At 32.2% G+C, this 20,485-nt stretch overlaps 1 protein-coding gene across 2 annotated transcripts; it reads left to right on the top strand.

Annotated features, from left to right (window-relative positions):
- The first annotated feature begins 611 nt into the window (after positions 1–611).
- LOC107953244 (dihydropyrimidinase) lies at positions 612–11,363 on the top strand. 2 transcript variants are annotated; one of them, XM_016888481.2, is made up of 13 exons: positions 612–835; positions 1,168–1,347; positions 1,664–1,715; positions 2,427–2,696; positions 2,843–3,054; positions 3,752–3,872; positions 8,361–8,448; positions 8,536–8,614; positions 8,877–8,964; positions 9,048–9,088; positions 9,181–9,233; positions 9,395–9,551; positions 10,949–11,363. In XM_016888481.2, the coding sequence occupies exons 1-13, from the start codon at positions 758–760 to the stop codon at positions 11,138–11,140; spliced, it is 1,611 nt and encodes a 536-aa protein (XP_016743970.1). In that variant the 5' UTR covers positions 612–757; the 3' UTR covers positions 11,141–11,363. The 2 variants fall into 2 exon arrangements, with proteins under 2 accessions (XP_016743970.1, XP_040973724.1); XM_041117790.1 differs by lacking the exon at positions 612–835 and adding an exon at positions 886–1,036.
- The last annotated feature ends 9,122 nt before the right edge of the window (positions 11,364–20,485 follow it).

The following is a 20,485-nucleotide window of genomic DNA, read 5'->3' as shown; positions in this document are numbered from 1 at the left end:
AAGAAAAGAAAGACCAAGACAAAAAAGAATGTTTTATCGTTTACAATATTCATGAAGAATAAAAAAATTAATATAGATAATAATAATTGTGACATAGAATTTGGATCCCTAATGAAACAAGTAGATTTAAAAAAAAATTCAAGCACCAACTGTTATTAAACTATTAATAAATTTATATTTTAGTCATTTAATTTAAAATATTATAAAATAATTACTAAACTATTTAAAAGTTCACTTAAATTACTGAATTATTAAAAATTTTTTATTTAAATCACTGATTTGTTAAATTTTTTTAAAAAATAAAGTCAAACTAATGAGCTCTAAGTTACAATTTGATAATCAGTATAGTTGATCAGTGCCAATCGATAAGTAAAAAAATGTATTTTAGGTCAAAGTTAATTTGACAACTAGCATTGCACATTAAAAAATAAAATTGTTTAGATTTTAATTTAAATATTTATGGTATTTAAAACTATTTTATAAAAGAAAAAATATATTAAGGCTAAATAGAACTTTTAATTAGTACTGACCATGCAAATACCATTTATAATTCGATGAGTTAAATGAAAACTTTAGATAATTTAATACTCATTTTATAATTTTAGTAGTTTACCAAACAAAATAATTGTGGATTTGAAAAACGAAAACAGTGACGATCGACGGAATGTGACCCGCTTAAAGTCAACCAAGCCGATGATATTTATATACTACTTCCAAACTGAAAACTTTGCCTTAGCTCCGTATAGGTTTCGTTTTCATGGCTCATTTCTTAACTTATCTTTTACTCTCATTCCTTATAATCTACGACTCTCTTGGCCTCTCGCAATCCAACCAGGTACTTCCAAAATTTCTCATCATTTCATACAATTTCCGTCCCAAATGAATGAGATTGAAGTGTTTGAGTTGCTATACAATTCAAAATGGTTTTATTTCTTCTGATCACGTTGAGGAAATAACTGATATGTAAATCTTCAAGCAAGAATTTTTATAATTGAATCTGGGATTATGTTGAAAAAAGAAAGAAATTTTGATTCAGGTTAAAGTTTGGCGGACAGTCTTTACCCTTTAATTGGTCTACTTAAGATTTCTTAGTATTTAACTGAAAAATAAGTTTAAAATGTGATAAAATTGATTAAAGTGACGGTATTCTTGTTGAACTTGTTGCAGTTTTGTGATGCTGGGGTTGGATATCCTGAGTCAACGTGTGGATTTTCGTCGTCATCATCGTCGTCATCGTCGTCAAAGCTGTTGATTAAGGGAGGAACTGTGTTGAATGCTCACCAGCAGGAGGTAGCTGATGTTTATGTTGAAGATGGCATTATTGTTGCTGTTAAGCCTAATATAAAGGTAAGATGTTACCAAACTCAGATTTGTGATATACCCAATTCTGAGGTTGGTCGTGTCATTATTAATTGAACCTTCTCTTTTGAAGTCTTTAGAAGGGAAACTCATTGCTTCTGATTTTTGTTGTTTTAAGTTGTAACATCTTCTAAGTGATTCATAAACCGTTGGGTATTTTGTCAAATTGAACCCTGCGTTTTTGTTGTATAAATATGTGACAATCATCTCTTATGCTGTTGTTTGCTCTTGATTTTAAATTTTATGATTTTAATTCAATGTTTGTTTTATATGATCCTATAAATATGCTGAACTGTTTTATCAGGTTGATGAGGATGTCACCTTGCTTGATGCCACTGGAAAATATGTCATGCCAGGTTGCTTTCTCTTACTATGAGCATATGGTAGAATGGAATTTTAACCATGAATATAACTGAAGCAATTAGCTAGTAACATGCTCTTAACAGTTTTAAGAGGATAACTTGAAAAGAATAATTATGTATCATCAGTCCTTTTACATTTATGCCATTAATTTATTATAGTGAATTGAATTTTCTGGAATCTATATGCAACGTATAGCCTATTCCTCCTCTTGTCTAGCTATTTCATTCATATTTCTTAAAAAAAAAAAGATTCTATTAAATCTATAAAACATGAATCTATAATTTGAATAATTTCATAAATGGCTAGAGCTGTTAATTTTAGAGTTATACTTATGGAGGATTTGGGCCTATTTTTGTAAAGACTCTCATATATTATATATATATATATATAGCAATTAACAGTTTAGCATATAAGTCTTCTTATTCATTACATGGCTCCTTTTGGTGGAATAGATCTTTGCCAGCTTATATGTTGAATTCTGGCCTCTTATTACATTTGTTGTTTCTGCCTATGTATTCCTTTATTTCTGACATAATATCTATATGAATTTATAATTTCACACTGATATACATAATTGCATTTTGTTGTTTAATTATAACCACATCAATAACATTTTCAAGTTGTTTCCATTTTCTCTAAAAACCATAGTAGCTAAATATGACTTATTTGTTCTATCAATTCGCTTGCTCTTTTAACTTTGACAGGAGGAATTGATCCTCACACACACCTGGCTATGGAGTTCATGGGTACTGAGACTATTGATGACTTCTTTAGCGGTCAGGCAGCAGCATTAGCAGGTGGAACAACAATGCATATTGACTTTGTTATACCTGTTAATGGTAGCTTGGTAGCAGGATTTGAAGCCTATAAAAAGAAAGCAATGAAGTCTTGTATGAATTATGGTTTCCATATGGCAATCACAAAATGGGATGAATCAGTTTCAAGGGAAATGGAAATAATGGTTAAGGAGAAAGGTAAGCCTCTTTATCTTTGAGTTTGTTGTAATACCTGCGGTGCAAGCTTCTTTGACATTCCACACGTTTTAATTTGTATTTATTACCAAATTTGAATTATATACTTGAATGAAATCTAATACTAATGCAACTTTACAAATTTGTAGGTATTAACTCTTTTAAATTTTTCATGGCATACAAGGGGTCTCTTATGATCAGTGATGAGCTTCTACTGCAAGGATTAGAGAGATGTAAGTCTCTCGGTGCCCTGGCTATGGTCCATGCTGAAAATGGAGATGCTGTGTTTGAAGGACAGAAAAGAATGATTGATCTTGGTATTACTGGTCCAGAAGGGCATGCTCTTTCTAGGCCTCCTGTGGTAAATTTTCAAATGTGCTTCCTAATTTTGTATAATTTGTAATTTTTACTATTTTCTGCTAATAGTGGTTGCTGTTGGTTTTGTATTCTATGTTACCAGTCATAGTGTTTCCTTTACTTATTCTTGTTTATTCGATGTGATTGATTGATCTCTTTTAATCATTCAATGTATCTGCTTGTATGCTTAATTCTTGTGTCAGTTACTTTACTCTGTTTTTTGAATCTCAGTACAATTTCCAATTATAGATAGTGAAGGTTTCTGTTTTTCCAATCTTGTTCACTAAAGCAAAGATTAACAGAGACTAGGATGCCCAAGGGTAGAATATCAAATGATATGCTAGGTTGAGATCAAATGTTTTCATTATATTTCTCTCATTTATCCTTTAATTTAGACATGTACTAATTGGAAACAATCTCCTAAGTTGCAGATAAAGATATTTGTATCTGTGAAGTAGTAGTAGTACTTTTCTACTCGATGCTCCCTGTTCCCTTCAAAATGGGAGCTTAAATGTCTGAGAAAGGATAAATTATGACTCAATATTAACTATTTAGTAGATTGCATCAAGCTATCTGTTTATAATCAGCAAAACAATTACTGTAGATATTTTGTCTTCATGTTCTTATCAAGAGTTTTTTTGGGGGTATAGTCAAGCATATTTTCTAGTCATGGCTTAGTTTCCAATTTAATTTCCATGCAGCTAGAAGGTGAGGCAACTGCACGAGCAATTCGTTTGGCAAAGTTTGTGAATACGCCTCTATATGTTGTCCATGTGATGAGCATTGATGCCATGGAAGAAATAGCTAGAGCTAGGAAATCAGGTTTTGAAGTTATCTGATATCTTAATTTATTTTCATTTTTGTGAACACTCCTTTTATATTACCTATATGGTGAGCAATTTGTTTGGCAAGGTTTGTGCATGAACTTTTGCAGGAGCGTAACTACATAGCAAGTTCCATGCATGCATTATGTTATTGCTTGATATCACTTTCAGGTTTGCTGTCATTAAGGTATTTATACAAGTTTAGGATTTGTATACATGGAAAAATATAACACAATTACTCCTAATGATTCCAAAAAACCCCTAAGATTATGTCTAGCATCTGTGTATAATTTACATCTAGTACTAGCTATGGATAGCTAACACTCTCCCTCAAGCTTAAGCATTGATATTGATCATGCCCAACTTATTACATAGATAGTCAATTTGACTCCCATTTAATGCCTTTGTGAAAAAATCGACAAGTTGTTCTCATGTCTTCACATAGTTAGTAGGGACTAAGTTACCTAGAATCTTCTCACAGATGAAGTGACAGTCAACTTCTATATGTTTGATTCTTTCATGATAAACTGGATTTGAAGTGATATGAAAAGCAATTTGATTATCACACTAGAGTTTTGTTGGTGACATGTTCTAACCCAATCTCAGTTAGAATATTATATATCCATATGATCTCACAAGTAGACTGTGCCATAGTTCTGCATTAGATCGAGATACAACATTTTGCTTTTTACTTCTCCATGATGCTAAGCTTCTACCAACAAAGACACAATAATCAGTAGTAGTCCTATCAATCTTAGATCCAACTCAATAGCATCTACAAAACACTCAATGCGATTAGTCATATGATTGTTGTATGATATTCCCAGCCCTAAAGCTCCTTTTGGGTAACATAGAATCTATTCAACAATTGCCCAATGTTTAACTGTAGGTGGAATGAGTATTTCTATGATTGTTGTATGATATTCCCAATCCTAAAGCTCCTTTTAAGTAACATAGAATTTGTTCAACAATAAGCCAATGTTTAACTATAGGTGCAAACGTGAATAAGCTGACAATACTCACAGCAAATATAATGTTTGGACCAGTCACAGTAAGATAGTTTAATTTCCCAACTATCATCTTATATCTCTTGAGATTGGAACGACTATTCCTATGATTGTTGTATGATATTCCCAATCCTAAAGCTCCTTTTAAGTAACATAGAATTTGTTCAACAATAACCCAATGTCTAACTATAGGTGCAGACATGAATAAGCTGACAATACTCACTGCAAATATAATGTTTGGACCAGTCACAGTAAGATAGTTTAGTTTCCCAATCATATATCTCTCGAGATCATCAAAGGGATCTTCATCTTTTGTAAGATGCTCAATAGGAATCTGTGAAGTACTAAGGTTTTGCTATCAACTTCTCAGTTTCTATAAGCAAATGAAAAACATGCTTTTTTTGAGACAGAAAAATTCCTTTTTTGCTTTTTGTTACTTCTACCCCACAAAGTATTTCAATTTACATAATTGTTACTTCTACCCCACAAAGTATTTCAATTTACCTAAGTCTTTCGTTTTGAAATCTAGTAAGCAAGGACTTTGCTTTAATCCACACAAAGATTTCTTTAGTGTCATCTCCTGTAATGACAATATCATCGGCATACATGGTAAGAGGAATAATGCCAAAAAAAAGAAGAATGATACAGTTAGATATGATCAAGATACGCATGGACATGTGATTTTATAATCTTTTTGAGACCGCAGATGACGGCCAAAGCAGCCATTGGCTGTGATAGCAGTGTTGCATTACCTTACCTGATTTTGGGTTGAAGAAGGGAAAAGAGTAGGTATTTTAACAAAGAAACGAAAAGAAGAGAGAGAAAACTTTAATTTTTTGTATATAAAGAACAACTCTTTTTAGTGTAAATAAAATAAAAATCAAGCAATAAAGTTGACCCATTTTTTGAGATTTTCCTATGCTATTTTCTGAATATTTGCTTTTATCAGTTCAACAATTAATAATGTTACTATGCCAAAAAAAAGTAATAAATAATGTTTTTATCTTTTTCTTATATTTAAGAATGATAAAATTTTAACAGACTTCGATTATATTTAAATTTAGTGATATAAACTGAATTTAAAATTGAATTTAATTATGAAATTTTGTTTAATAATAAAATATATTTTTATAATATAATTGTAAAAGTATTAATATTTTATATTTATATTAAATATTAATACATATAAAAATATAAAAATAATTATTTTATACATGTGTCTTGCCATAGTGTGTCATACCCATATAAGTGTTTGTATCCATGCTTCATAGCTGAATAATCTAATCCATAAGTCTGAGCAGACCCTTTCACTACAAGTTTGGCTTTAAGTCTAACCATAAAGCTGTCTGGATAAACTTTGATGGTAAAAATCCATTTGCATCTTAGTGCTTTCTTGCCCTTAGACTAATTGACTAGCTCCCATGTATGGTTGTCATTGAAAGCTTTTATCTCAAACATAGCATCACACCATCCAGGATTAGATAAGGCTTCTTTAAGAATCTGAAACAAAGTTTAAAGAGCATATAAAATATCTACGGGATGAGAATAAGTGATTATAGGAAACAGAATTGGTAAATAGGATAAGTAGATTTAGCAAGGATGCACTGACGTTTACCTTTGTGGAAACGACTTGGTAGATGAAGGTTATGTAGGGAAGGATCAAATGACAAAAGGAGGTGGTGCATGACATGTATAACCGGTCTCTTTCCTGTTATGTGGGGTATAATTATTTGGACGGCGTGTGAGCTTCATGCGGTGGCTTTTTGGTCGCTGAAAAGTGCAGATCGGCTGAAGATGTGGTGGTGCTCCTCCTTGTGCCTACGTGCACACTAACGATCACCTTAAAAGCGACCCACAAAAATACCCAATCGTTTTGCAATTTAAGTGATGAAGCATGAAACACAAAAATTCAAGCCGAAAAGCTCTAATACCATGAAATCCTTGAAATCAAAATTTGTAGAAAGACGAAAGAGAATAGATGGATTTGAGTGAAAAGATGTTTTTTCATTCTACCTTGATATACATATTTATACATGTTACAACTTAACAAAAAAGGAAAGAGAATACAATAAAATCTCAAAAAAATCTACTATATGTTTTCAACCATACACATTTTTTCTAACATAAAACTAGCAAAATTTATCCTTAAACCTACGAGATTGGAGCTCTCTCTAATGAGGTCTGAGGTGTCAACTCCCTTTGACGAGTTGAATCTTCTTACAGAATAGTCTGTTAAAGAATATTCAAAATGAGGGAATTAATCCATCATTCTAGCGTGACACAATTATGCACCGTTTGTGACTTGATCCTTGTCTAGGGAACATAACATTGTGCCTAAATCTTCATTGCATGACTTGTTAATTTTTTATTGGCTTTTTCATTGGGATTTGGATTATTCCTTAGACAGTGATCTAGGATCTCCTAGATCTTATCAAACATGATGATCAACCGACTGTCGAGCATGTTGCATTTAAATTTGGGGCGATTGCCTCTTGATAGACACTACTTATATTTTTAAGTGATGTGGCTAAATGAATTAGGGTTTGACAAAAACAAGAAGAAAGGTCGAGAAAGGAAATTATTCACTCATTAGCCAAATTCTGCTTAATTAAGCAGATAGAACTTTTTCTTATACTTTAGGTTGGTTTAAAAATTCTTATCATGCTCAAATAGTGGTATTTTGGAGACTGAATATCCTTCTAGTAGTAGTTTTTCCCTGTATTAGGATGAAAACTTTTATCTGTTCATAGGTACCATTTTTTTTTATTTAGTTGACATGCAATTTTGTGGCACATGAATTCATGGCGATTGACGTCTAATAATTATTTATTGGGCTGTATACTAATATTCAATAATTGAGGTTGGTCATAGGAGATCATAACCCTTTTATGTCAGGCTTTAACTGTTTTCAACTCCAAATAGGCTAGTTACTGAAAGCACGAAATAGAAGGATCCATGGTCAGAATGTTGCTACATGTTCTAGTTCTTCTGGAATCTAGGGCTTCTCTAGGTATTGCAATTTATTTAGCTTTTGCGCACTGTTTTGTACCACAAAATGGACTGAGAGTGTTTCACTGCTACTTATAATTCCTCCTGATGTTCCGGTTAATAAACTGTCCATTTTTATTTCAACACTGATATCTTCCTAGTGACTCTTGGGACCACTTTGTGCTCTTCATAATTTGTCTGAATATTGTTATTTAGATGAAAGTCAAAGTGTATTATATCCTATATGTCCTGATTGAAATTTCTTGAAGTCACTCCATTTGCTGTGGAAATTTATATATAGATCAATGGTTTTCATTCAGGGATTTTTTCCCAAGTCTTGAGAGTGGCCCCTTTTTTGGAAAGTGAACAGGACCATTTCAGTTGACCCCTTTAGAGTTAGTGGTCATATCTTTGAGGGGTCATAGCTGGGTAATAACCTTGGGAGGTATATTTCTGGACTGGAATGGTTGATAACTTAGTTTCTGTTACAGGGCAGAAGGTTATTGGAGAGCCTGTGGTTTCTGGATTGGTCCTCAATGATTCTGGGCTTTGGGATCCCGACTTCGTCACTGCAGCAAAGCAAGAATCTTCCCTTACCATTTTCTTTTCAATCACATTCTATCAATTATACAAGTATATTGAGATGTTATACTCTATACATTTCAGGTATGTCATGAGTCCTCCTATAAGGGAATCAGGACATGACAAGGCTCTGCAAGCTGCCCTTTCAACTGGAGTTCTGCAGGTTTATGCTTCATCATTGATTTAGATAGTTAAAACATAAATATCAAAGTTCAGGGACATTAGGGATCTTATAAACTCCTGGATTCCAGGTTCTTTGACCTTCAAATAAAAGGTTTGCAGGGTCTGCTGATATGAGCTATAGTATTTATTAAGCTACTCTAGGTTTCATGAGATGACATTTAAATTACTTTTTCCTACTTAAAGAGACATAATAGCTGCATTAAAAAGTTTTAATTTCTGAAGGATTTCTTCACAAATTGCAGCTGGTAGGAACTGATCATTGTACTTTTAATTCTACTCAAAAAGCTTTTGGCATTGATGATTTCCGGAAAATTCCCAATGGTGTCAATGGTAATACCCTGACATTTTTGAATTTCCATTCTTTTATTGATGCTGTTTAACCCATGTCTCGTTCTGATACTATTGAAAATCAGGGATTGAGGAGAGGATGCACCTAGTTTGGGATACAATGGTGGTAAGTTTTACTAGACTTTTAACTCATAGTAAAATCAAATCATCGGATCTAGATATGACTGATCTTTTCCTCTAATATGACTGCATTTTCAGGAATCTGGCCAAATTTCCGTCACTGATTTTGTCCGGATTACAAGCACTGAATGGTATGATTTCATTGGGACAGTTTTGTTTATAGTAACATTCTGTTTTCAAATTTACAGCATTTGAAAGGACGTGCTAATTCTGTTTTCAAGAATTTAGTTTCTGCTTTTAGCTGCTTGTATTGAAGCATATAAAACCAATTATAATCGACAAGATTTTCCAGTGCCAGAATCTTCAATATTTATCCAAGAAAAGGAGCAATTCTTGTTGGATCAGATGCAGATATTATTATATTTAATCCCAACTCTAGCTTTGAAATAAGTGCGAGCATGCACCACTCCAGAACTGACACAAATGTCTATGATGGTAGGAAAGGAAAGGTAATGTCAAGCTTTCTATTTGTTCCATTTGCTTAGGCTAATAACACATTTTTTTGTTTCCCATATAAATGCTAGAGGAGTTTAGGCTGGTTCCATGGAATTTATTCTTGCATGTCTAAAGCCAAAGCTGGTTAATTCATGTGGTGGTGATTAATTTATGCTTCCTGTCCTTGGTGTTTTAACTCCCTTGTGAACCTAATCTTTAAATTCTCCAAGCAAATTCTATTCTTTCAATATCTACTGTCCCTGGTCTTCTCTAGTTCGTTGTTTTTTTTTAAAAAAAAGAAAGAAAGAAAGTAATTTATAGTATTTTCAGATTTTAAAAACTTAAAGTAGATGTTCATTCAAAGTTTGTAAAAGTGCATCATATAGTTCTTATGATGTAGGGCAACTTAAAAGGGGAAGTAGTGAATTCTAAATCAGCAACTTATGTAGGGTACTGTGGACACTACTCATATTTTGAATGCTAATTTTGGGGCGCATTATATGGGCTATGCCAGGGATTTGGTAGTTGAATTTTCCATGGTTCAAAGGGAATTATTTACGGCCTATTTTTCATCTGGAATAGTTGGTGTTTAGTAAAGTGAAAATTTAGGAAAGAACATATAGAAGCAGTACCTAACAAATGGGTAGGGCATAGTACAATGCTAAAGAAAGCATGATTACTGGAAACTCTGTTTCAAGTTCTCTTCATTAATTGAAATAATTTTAGTGCTCATAAATAGAGCTCTAGTAATTATAGTTTTATGAGGACCTGGGACTGAAAATATGAAATATAGGAGACTTAAATTAAGATTAATAAGCTAATGAAGTTAAAGAACTCGTGATCTAATAAAAGCTTAATAAAACGTAGTAAGAGATCCAAGCTTACATTAAAGTTTCAGAGACTCATACACATTGCACAATCTCCAAAATTAAGGCTCATACATGGCTAAATGTCCTGCTAATCAAGTGAAAGATTATCTCCAAAATGGAACCAAAGAAATATATGCTTGATAAAATATTCTACCTAGGTCAGGTCTTAAATTGGTTCAGCATCAGATAATAACCATCAAATTAAGATTTTGTTGACATCTTGGTTGAAAACATAGGCTTAGCAGAATGATACAACCAACTGCAACTTTTTAGTTGCTGCAAGCTGAAAGAGGGTTCTACATGTGACCCAGGATTTTTACTTAAGAACTAAGATAGATTCTTTCTCTCTCTCTTAGCAATGTTGGTGGTCTTATCTGATTGCTTTAGTCCCCATCAAAATTTCCTATTTCTTCATATGTAAAACTTTCGGATTAACTAAATTCCTGGATCCTACTCACATGCCTGCGAGCACGCATTCATGTGTGCATTTTTAACCTTGTCAGCCATGTTAGGTATTGAATGATTTTGATATTGTTTCTCAGGGAAAGGTTGAAGTGACAATAGTTGGAGGAAGAGTTGTTTGGCAAGATGACGAGCTAAAAGTTGTCCCTGGTTCTGGAAAGTATATTGAAATGCCTCCCTTCAGCTATCTATTCAATGGAATTGACAAGGCTGACGCTAAGTACTTATCTTCTCTCCAAGCTCCAGTGAAGCGCTACTTTACGGCATCTTAAATGGTAGGTACAAGTATTTTAGGGTATTTGTAAATGAACTTAGATGAAAATTTACTCATCCTTTGTTTTGAACAAAGAAAATCAATAAGATCCTGTAAGATGTTGTACTTGACTTATGCTTTCCATGCCACTCTAGAAAAGGAAAATCTGCATGGGAAAGAAAAATGCACCAAGACCATTTACATACTAATCAAACTTAAATATTAAAGCCTTCTCTACTTCATCACTGAGTCTAAATTTATCTTTTTAGAAGCCTTATAGCATAATGTTTAAAGGTTTGGACAATGGCTGGTTTACTAGGGCATCATGGCTCTAGTTCAGCAATCATTTCAAGTATTTATCGCTATTTATTTGATATATGTATAAAAAAGTATTTATAAATAGCAAATGAGATTAAATAGGTCTCAAATATAAAATCCTTGTTAATTATAAAAAATATTTATTTAATAAGTTCCACAAATACAATTCATCATTAAACAAACACAAAATGGACAAGAAAAAAAAATCATAAATTAAATAATAAGTTCATATCATATTATGCATATAACAATTTATTATTCAACAAATTCAAAATAAGTAATAAAAATTAAATTAAAATTAAAATTATATTTTAAAAATCAATTTTTTGCACCAACTGTTACACATTCTAATTGGTATGGGCGAAATTAACAGTGTGGTTGGTATTGGCCGAAATTTATACCAAAACATAACCTAGAGTATATTATTTCAATTTACTACCGGAACGGAGCATTTTGGCTGCTATGGGTGGTATTGAAACAAAATTGACTACTTTGGTGGTAATGCCATAAATAATACTATGAATAGTTAAAATGTTCATTTTAGACAATGTTAAAAAATAAAAAAACAAGTTCATTTAAATGATATTTAAATTTGACAATATTATGATGTACAAAATATAAATTTTAAATACTTTTTGAATAATTAATATAAGTTGTTTGTAAAATTTAATTTATATATATCTCATATAATAGATACTAAAATAACGTACAAGCATACCTTTTCAAATTTAAATCTAATACTATATATTTAATATAAATCTCAAAAAAGATAATTAATTGTATGTTTGTTATATCCCTCCGCTACTCAGACACGTGTTAGTAGCGCAAAAGGTATTGACTCCCTCTTTGACTCCACTCAACACAATACCCTAGTTGATCACTCCCGTTATTAAGCCTAGGCATTAGGTAGTAACACTCCTTAAGTGCGAAGACATTCTCGATGTGGAGTTTGTTTAGGTATAACTACCTTGTATTAATTGAATTCATAACAAATTAGATCACAAGATATACGTTTTTTATGCTCATGGATATCCTTTACGCATTTAACGGATTGAATATTTATCCTACCATGTCATGTCAACGGACAAAAGAATCTTTCTTATAAATATCTTTCCAATGATAGAAGAATGGATCGACTTTTAAGACCCTAAAGTTACTCTAAGCAATTACTCTCTCAAACAGTCAACCTATCCTATCGTTCTTTTTTTGGCTCTCGGCCTCTTTAAGTGAATCGATCTCCATATAACCACCACTCTCTCCTCTTTATTTCCTCCATTGTTGAACTATGTATCAATAATGTTCAATATAAATTTGAAAAAAGAGAGCATATATTTAATATTTGTAACCTAGAGCAAAGTTTACTCCAATATAATTGTATATCCAATATAAATGAACAACGTAGTTTATAATTTCACATCAAAATTAACTTTCCAAAATAAAAAAAAAAAACTCTCAAATCCAGCTTTTGGTTTGAATTGAAAAACTAATTTAAAAGTAAAATTTGATTGGTTGTTTAGGATTGCTTTTGTCGTCATGTGTTTTTGAACAACTAAAAGTAAAAATGATCTAAAATGTAAGTTATTCTATACTTAAATAAATAATGTTCCTATTTAAGGTTGTTAATTTCATTTCGGTATTATCCGTATCGGTTGGAATGCTCTTTGGTAGTAAATAGGAACAATAAATTTTAAGTTCCATCCCAATACAAATTTCGATCGGTATTGATTGTACCAATGTGTACTAGTTTATTTTGTCTGTATTGACTGAAATATGATGAGCTTGCTGGTAAAAAGATAAATTTTAAATTACAATTTTAATTTTAATTTTATTATTATTATTTTGAATTTGTTGAATAACAAACTGATATATGCATGGTTTTATTATTTAATTTATGAAATAAATATTTTTTGGTTGTTTGTTTTAAGATGGATTGTATATGTGAAAATGAAATGAAAGAAGTGCAAAAGAACTTGAGGATGGAAAACCAGAAGAAGAAGAAATGATAAAAAAGTTTACAAGAAAAAAAATGTGAAAATTAGAGAGTCTTAACTGACGAAAATTAATGTCATGTCATTGTATTATTATTATTATTATTATTATTATTATTATTATTATTATTATTATTATTACACGTTATCTTTATTTTTTTATCATTTGAAATATAAGACATTATAATTTTTTAACTCGTCCCTCGAGCTAATTTTTTTTCCAATTTACCCAATAATTATCTATATATATATAAGAAAAATGAATGAAAATAAATCTTTCTATTTAAATTCATCAGATATTTAAGGGATAAGGGCAAGAAATACCCCTGTACTTTAATAAAATTTTCAATGTAGTACCTATAGTTTTAATTTGTCCAATTTGACATTTGTACTTTTGTTTCGTTTACATTTTGGTACTCCAATCTAGAAGTATTAATTTTTGTTAGAAATTGACACATGGGCCATTGAAAGTGGGGCCATATCTAAAAACTAAACAAAAAAGGAGGAAGGACTTGCAAATAAAATTTTCTTTTCTTTTTTTTCTAAAGAAAATATTAAATAAAAAAAATTGTTTTATCCCAATAAAAAGTATTTATTATTTATTTATTTACTTTTCCTTTAATTTTTTCATTATTTCTTATTCAACTTAAACAAAAAACCTTTCTCGATCTCCCTTTTTTTTATGGTTTAAGAAAATTTGTTCAAGATTGTTAAATCTTTTTCCCCCTTTTTCTTCTACAAGTAAGAAAAAAATGAAAGTAATAGAAATTGAACTGAAAACCTTAACAATTTCATCTTCAAAGAAATTTTCATCCATAACCATCGCTTAGTCTGTTATGGAACAAAATGCTGTAATCTAGCAACGATCTAGTTTTTTTAATTTCTATTAGTTTCTATTAATTTTTTGTTTTTTGTTTTTTGATTTTTTTTCGAGTTGGTGAAAACGTTGTGTCTCGCCTTAGTTAAACGGTGCGTAGAAAGAAAGTTTTAAATGAGTCGTTTTGAGTTAAATCCATTTAATGAAACGATATGGATTAATGGCAGCAATTATGACAGCTGTCAATCTGTTATTTGATCCATTGTTCATTTCTATTTGAGCACCAATCAGGTCTCAAGCAACAGTTATGGAATGACAATCACAATTTTCTAGTTTTTCTCTCATCTTCTTCCTCTAAACTTCTACTGTTCTCTTCTTCTTTTCTGTAAAAATTCTCTTTTCTTATTCGTCCCTTATCAAAGGTATCTGATGTCTACGATCTTCATGGCCAACAAAAGGGTTACCATACGTTAACAGAAGGAAATGAGCCAACCGCAGCTGGATTTTTCACAGCTTGATGCCAAGCTTGATTCTCGTTTCAAGGAGATGCTTATCGAATTTAAATGGGAGATTCATTCAAAGTTACAATCCATATTGGATCAGTACTTGGGACAACCTTCTCTAGTATTGACTCTTGGTTTACCTTAAGACAAAGGTAAATGGATTTTGGGGGGGGGACAACCCCTTGGTTTCCTTACTAATGAAGCTTTTATGATGTCCCCTAAGTCAAAATTTGGGCATTTTGGCACATCTTCTAGAACCAGTAACTTGGAAGAAATAGAGAGAAATTTCAGGATGGATTGCCCTTGATTTAGTGGAATGGATTTCGGGAGCTGGTGGTCAAAGCTTGAGCAAATTTTTTAAGCTGAGATAGTTCTTGACCATGCCAAGGTTCGTGTGGTGATGTTGCATCTTAAGGGAAAAGTCGTAGATTGACATCACTTCTTCTCCTAAAGTAGGGTGGTCTTCATTAGTTGACATGGGATATTTATGCAAGGGGTTTCCAAGAGCGTTTTGGATCTAGGGTATTTTTGGATCCAATGGCTAAGTTGGTGTCTCTCAAACAGCAGGGGACTATTGAACTATATCATGATATATTTGTAAGTCTCCTCAACCAGCTGCATTTACCTGAGAGCTATGCTTTAAGCATATTCATTAGTAATCTAAAAGGAGAAATAGGCTAGTACCTGAGATTATTCAAGTCGCAAACCTTAGTGGAAGGCTACCAAAAAGCTAGATAAGTAGAGGGTATTATGTCCAAATCTCACAAAAAGACTCATCTGTTAGGAAGTGGTAGTGTAACCCTTTAACTTGTATCCATCATAGGATTAGGGTTACAGATCATTACTGTACAAAAGAAACATTAAAAATATATTTCATACATCATTGAAAACATATTAAAATAAATTCATTCCCTTACATCTCGTCCCTTAATCGAGTCCTCGATGCCCTAGAAACACTTTAGAAACAATTCGGGATCAAATTGGAAACATTTGGAAAGTTCAAGAAAAAGTTAGAAAAATTTGACTATAGAGGTCACACGGCTGTGTGCCTCACACGGATGAGAAATACGCTTGTGTCTTAGGCTGCGTAACAATCGAAATAGGGACACAAGACCATGTCCCAACCCATGTCCTCACCCATGTAACTCTCTAAGTAGGGTTACACGACCATGTCACACGCCCGTATGCCCGGTCGTGTAACTCTCAAGATAGCCCCACATGCCCGTGTGCTAGGTCGTGTGTTAGGCTGTGTAACAGCTTGACTTGCATTTAATAGAACCTACAGGGGACACACAGCCGTGTCGGCAGGCCGTGTGTTACACACGACTGAGTCACACGCTTGTATGGACATAAATTTGCCCAAAATCAAACCACTTCCGACCCCAAAATATGCATACATCTATGGGCCTTTTGTGCACATAATAAATGTACTAAAACCCTATCAAAACATACACAAAATAACCAGGTCAAGAGTCCTAAATCCATCTAACCAAGATGCCATACAAGGCACCTCAATTGCAAACATCCAAACTTACCTAAACATACATACTTTACCACTTTTCTTTCATCAACTATTGGTTTCAAAACTTACCAACTATGCCACCATTTGTCCATTTACCATTCCATCACAAAATCATGCCATTTAAGCCATTCAAAAACACAACATAATCACATTAATGCAAACTAGTAAGGTATCAAATATACCAAACCAAACAACTTATACATACCAAAACAACATTTAAACATTCAACTAACATCATTATAAATCCACTTATACATTTCATTATAACCTTGATCAGAACATCAAAAACTACCAAAATTTATGCTGGATAGTGTGATAGATCTCTAATGAGCTTCCAAACCGATTGAACTTCCGATAATCTGTAAAGTAAAGGAAAATAACTGCGTAAGTAATGAATACGTAGTAAGCTCGTATAAACTTTAAAAATAATATTTCATTTCAGTAATGAACTTTATAGGATAAATATAAACCTATACCAATGCCATAAGATTTATAAAACTATATAACCATCAACTCACAAATGAGTAAGCCCATCAACATCACATATATTTTTCATTCATAACATAATAGGACTTTATAAGTCATATTACACAATCATCAACCTTTTCATAAGATTATGAACCATTTTATTTACTTACTTTCCATTCCAAATGCTTAGCATAAGCTTAAAAAACATTACCAATTCACGAGTTAGTGTATTTGTTCATGATATAGGTAAATTCATCCACAAAAATAGTAGATTTATCACATATAAGTACATCATTTAACTCATCAATCCTTTTATATCATCATATTACATCTCAATTATGAACTTACCGTTTCATTCCCTTTTATTACCCGCTTCATTTGCATAGTACAAAGCATAAGCATAAACATCAACCATAATCACAAGCTTGACACAAGCCTAAACATCATCATCAATACACAAGTTAGTGCATTTATACATAACTCTTTTGAGATTAACCATACGATAAGCCATTTCATGAGAAAATACAACATTTGATTCATACAACCCTTTCATGAACATAAGCATATTTCCATTTAGAAACTTACTATTTCAATCCCTTTCCTTGCCCGTTAAACCAACTAGAATATCATCGGATACTTAGGAAAGATTACACGAAGTGTGCTTAAACATATAACTAGAACCTTTCCTTTACATCGTTGTTCACACGAGCTGTGAAATGGGCTTGCTCACACTAGCTGTGGGTCGGAATGTAAGCTACACGATGCTGCTCACACAAGCTGTGGAGTATCCGCAACAAATGTAGGACCTCAGCCATCAGTAAAGCATTCAAGACCAGTACCCAAAACATGAAATCCCTAATGACATGTCATTTGTATCCTATGAATTCCTAAGGTTCAACCGAAACTCATTAACCGTCAATTTGTCAAACATTGATACGTTTATATATACATTGATCCATTTAAGAGTAACATAGCATGAAATTCAATTTAAATAACAATAACACAGTAAAAGTTCAGATGAACTTACTTGACTAAATTGCAACAATGACTAAATACAAGGGCTATTTGGTAATTTTCTCTTATCTTCGATTTTCCACTCGTTCTTGATCTAAATTAACAATTTCATTCAATTCATTAATTCAAACAGAAAAACCAATTCATTTTATGCAATTAAGTCATTTTTGATATATTAAAAAATTGCACCAAACATTTTACTTTTATTCAATTTAGTTCATGGGCCTAAAACATGGAAATTAACCATTTTTACTCCATTTCAAGCTTAGCCAAATTTATTGGAACCTTACTACAACCCATATTTGCTATTATTACACATTAAATCCTTGTACTTTTACTATTTCACATTTTAGTCCTTAAACATTAAAATTACCAAAAATTACTTTACAAAATAATCTTATCTAGCAATCAAGCTTAAGATTCTACCATAAACTTTCAAAAAAAATCTCAAGTTCATCCATGGTAAAATTCTAAACATTTAAAAATTTATCAAATTGGCCCCCGAGTTAGCTAGATTAACTTAATACGATAACAAAACATAAAAATAATTAAAAACGGGGCAAAAACCCCATTCCATGCATGAAAATTCACCAAGGCCAAAAGCTTCCTTCCTATTTCCATGGTGTTTTGGTTGTGTTTGAGAAAAACCAAAAAGGTGATAGCATTTAGGGCTTTTGTTTCTTTTAATTTCATTTAATTATAAAATTACAAAATTGTCCTTTTAAAAATCAACCAAATTTCAAGCTTTTAACCACCCAAAACCGTCCACCAACAATTCAATTGGTATAATTACCAACTTAGTCCAACAATTCACCTTTTCATAGCTGTTAGACACCTTTAATTAATAGAATTCAACTTTTGCATCTTTTACAATTTAGTCCTTTTCAATTAATTAACTAGTTAAATATTAAAATTTCTTAACGAAACTTTAATGCGATCTTAATAACACTCCATAAATATTTAATAAAATACTTACAGCTCAGTTTATAGAAATGAGGTCCCGATACCTCATTTTCTGAAACACTTGACTTTAAGGTTATACCACTTGAACCTAATTGTTTTCTCAAATAACATAAATTACCAATTCAACATTTATTTTAATACCATATTTGAATCGTAATAATATTTATGAACTCGCTCGTGGATTTGTTGCCCTGAAACCACTATTTTCGACACCACTAAAAAAAAGGCTGTTACAGGTAGTTACTCTAAACCTTCCTTTCTAATCCTAAAGATCACAGCCTTACTTAGTTTCCAATGGATGCAAGGAAAACTTCCCTAACCATTATAGGGTATAGAACTCCCGCCAAGTCATTGTCCCAAATTGAATTGGAAGAAACGAGGAAAAAGGGACTGTGTTTTTGGTGTGCTTCTGAGTATACATCAAGTCATAAATGTATCAAATCCCAATTAGATCACTTTTTGGTGGAGAATTCATTGGAGTCAAAGGTGGATACTAAGGCTCAACCAATAGAGGTCTTCTAGGACTGCTTTGAGCAGTTAGAATTGGTAGATCTAGAAACTGAACCATCTTCACCAGTCTTGTCTATACATACTCTTAAAGGATCTTAGGGGCATAACACTTTGCATTTGGCAGCTCGAATTAATCAACAGGAGGTTATCATATTGGTTGACCCAGGAAGCACTCACAATTTTATTGACCATAAGTTGACCATGAGGTTACATTTACTAGTAAAACCATTTTTCCAGTTGAAGGTAATGATTGCCAATGGAGGTAGTATGGCTACTCAAGGAGTGTGCAAGTTAGTGTTATGGGAATATCAAGGGTATGAATTTGAAACTGACTTCATGGTGGCATTGATTAAAGGATGTGATTTGCTACTCGAGATTTAGTAGCTTTTATCCTTAGGCTCAATGTGTGGAACTTTGTTGCTCCTACCATGTTTGAGTATCAAGGTCGATCATGCACCTTGTAAGGGATATTACTTGGTGGCCTAAAACTAGTGTTAGGTTCCCAAATGTCTAAATGTTTTACTATGACGAAGAAATGGCCTAGTCCTATGCACTGACTTCTTGCAATAAAACATAAGTTAATATGGATTCTCCACTACTTCTTAAAGATTTGAAGCAATTGTTGTCTGCGTTTGAATATGTGTTTCAAGTGCAAAAGGGATTACCTCTCCAAAGACTATATGGCCACAAAGATGAGACTAAATTTGTGAAAGTCAGGCTTTACAAGTACCCTTGTTGGGAAATGTGCCCATATTGGAGTAAATATGTAATTGTTTTCTATGTATTTAAATGATGAATAAATAAATAAGGTTGATTTCACATTTCACTATTATGTCTTTTATTTGTTTTTCATATTTTGCATGCATAGAGAAATTGTGACAAGCAAATATTAGCTCATTAGTTATCTAAGTTCAAACTGATGATAAGTGGCACTGTAAGAATGCTTATATTGGGAGAAAGATAATCTAATTGAGTCCGTAATTTTGTAAAAGAATAAAAGTGAGATTTGATTCAAATACTTAGAAGGATTATTATGTCATCTACAATTTTAATTAGGGAGATGGCTAGTCTTGGCTATCAGAGTAGTTGACTCCATAGGTAGAGACATAGATGTAGTCATTAGAAGAATGATACATTGGACTGGATTCAAGATGAATTAATTCTGAATTTATTTTTGAATTAATTCACTTGTGACGTTCATGGTGTGATTTACCAAAATCTTGACTTAGTCACTGACCATGTATATGTAACTCATGTGCTT

The sequence above is a fragment of the Gossypium hirsutum genome, chromosome A07, assembly GCF_007990345.1.
Source record: "Gossypium hirsutum isolate 1008001.06 chromosome A07, Gossypium_hirsutum_v2.1, whole genome shotgun sequence".
NCBI lineage: Eukaryota > Viridiplantae > Streptophyta > Magnoliopsida > Malvales > Malvaceae > Gossypium > Gossypium hirsutum.
The sequence above is the reverse complement of the archived record's forward strand: the minus strand, read 5'-3'. Positions and strand labels throughout refer to the sequence as shown.

Bases quoted from the DNA above. Each gene is read 5' to 3' on its own strand.
- LOC107953244 (XM_016888481.2), top strand. From the start codon at position 758: ATGGCTCATTTCTTAACTTATCTTTTACTCTCATTCCTTATAATCTAC. The intron at 3,873-8,360 runs GTTTTGAAGTTA...TTTCTGTTACAG, and splicing joins AGCTAGAGCTAGGAAATCAG to GGCAGAAGGTTATTGGAGAG. The intron at 8,449-8,535 runs GCAAGAATCTTC...TATACATTTCAG, and splicing joins GACTTCGTCACTGCAGCAAA to GTATGTCATGAGTCCTCCTA.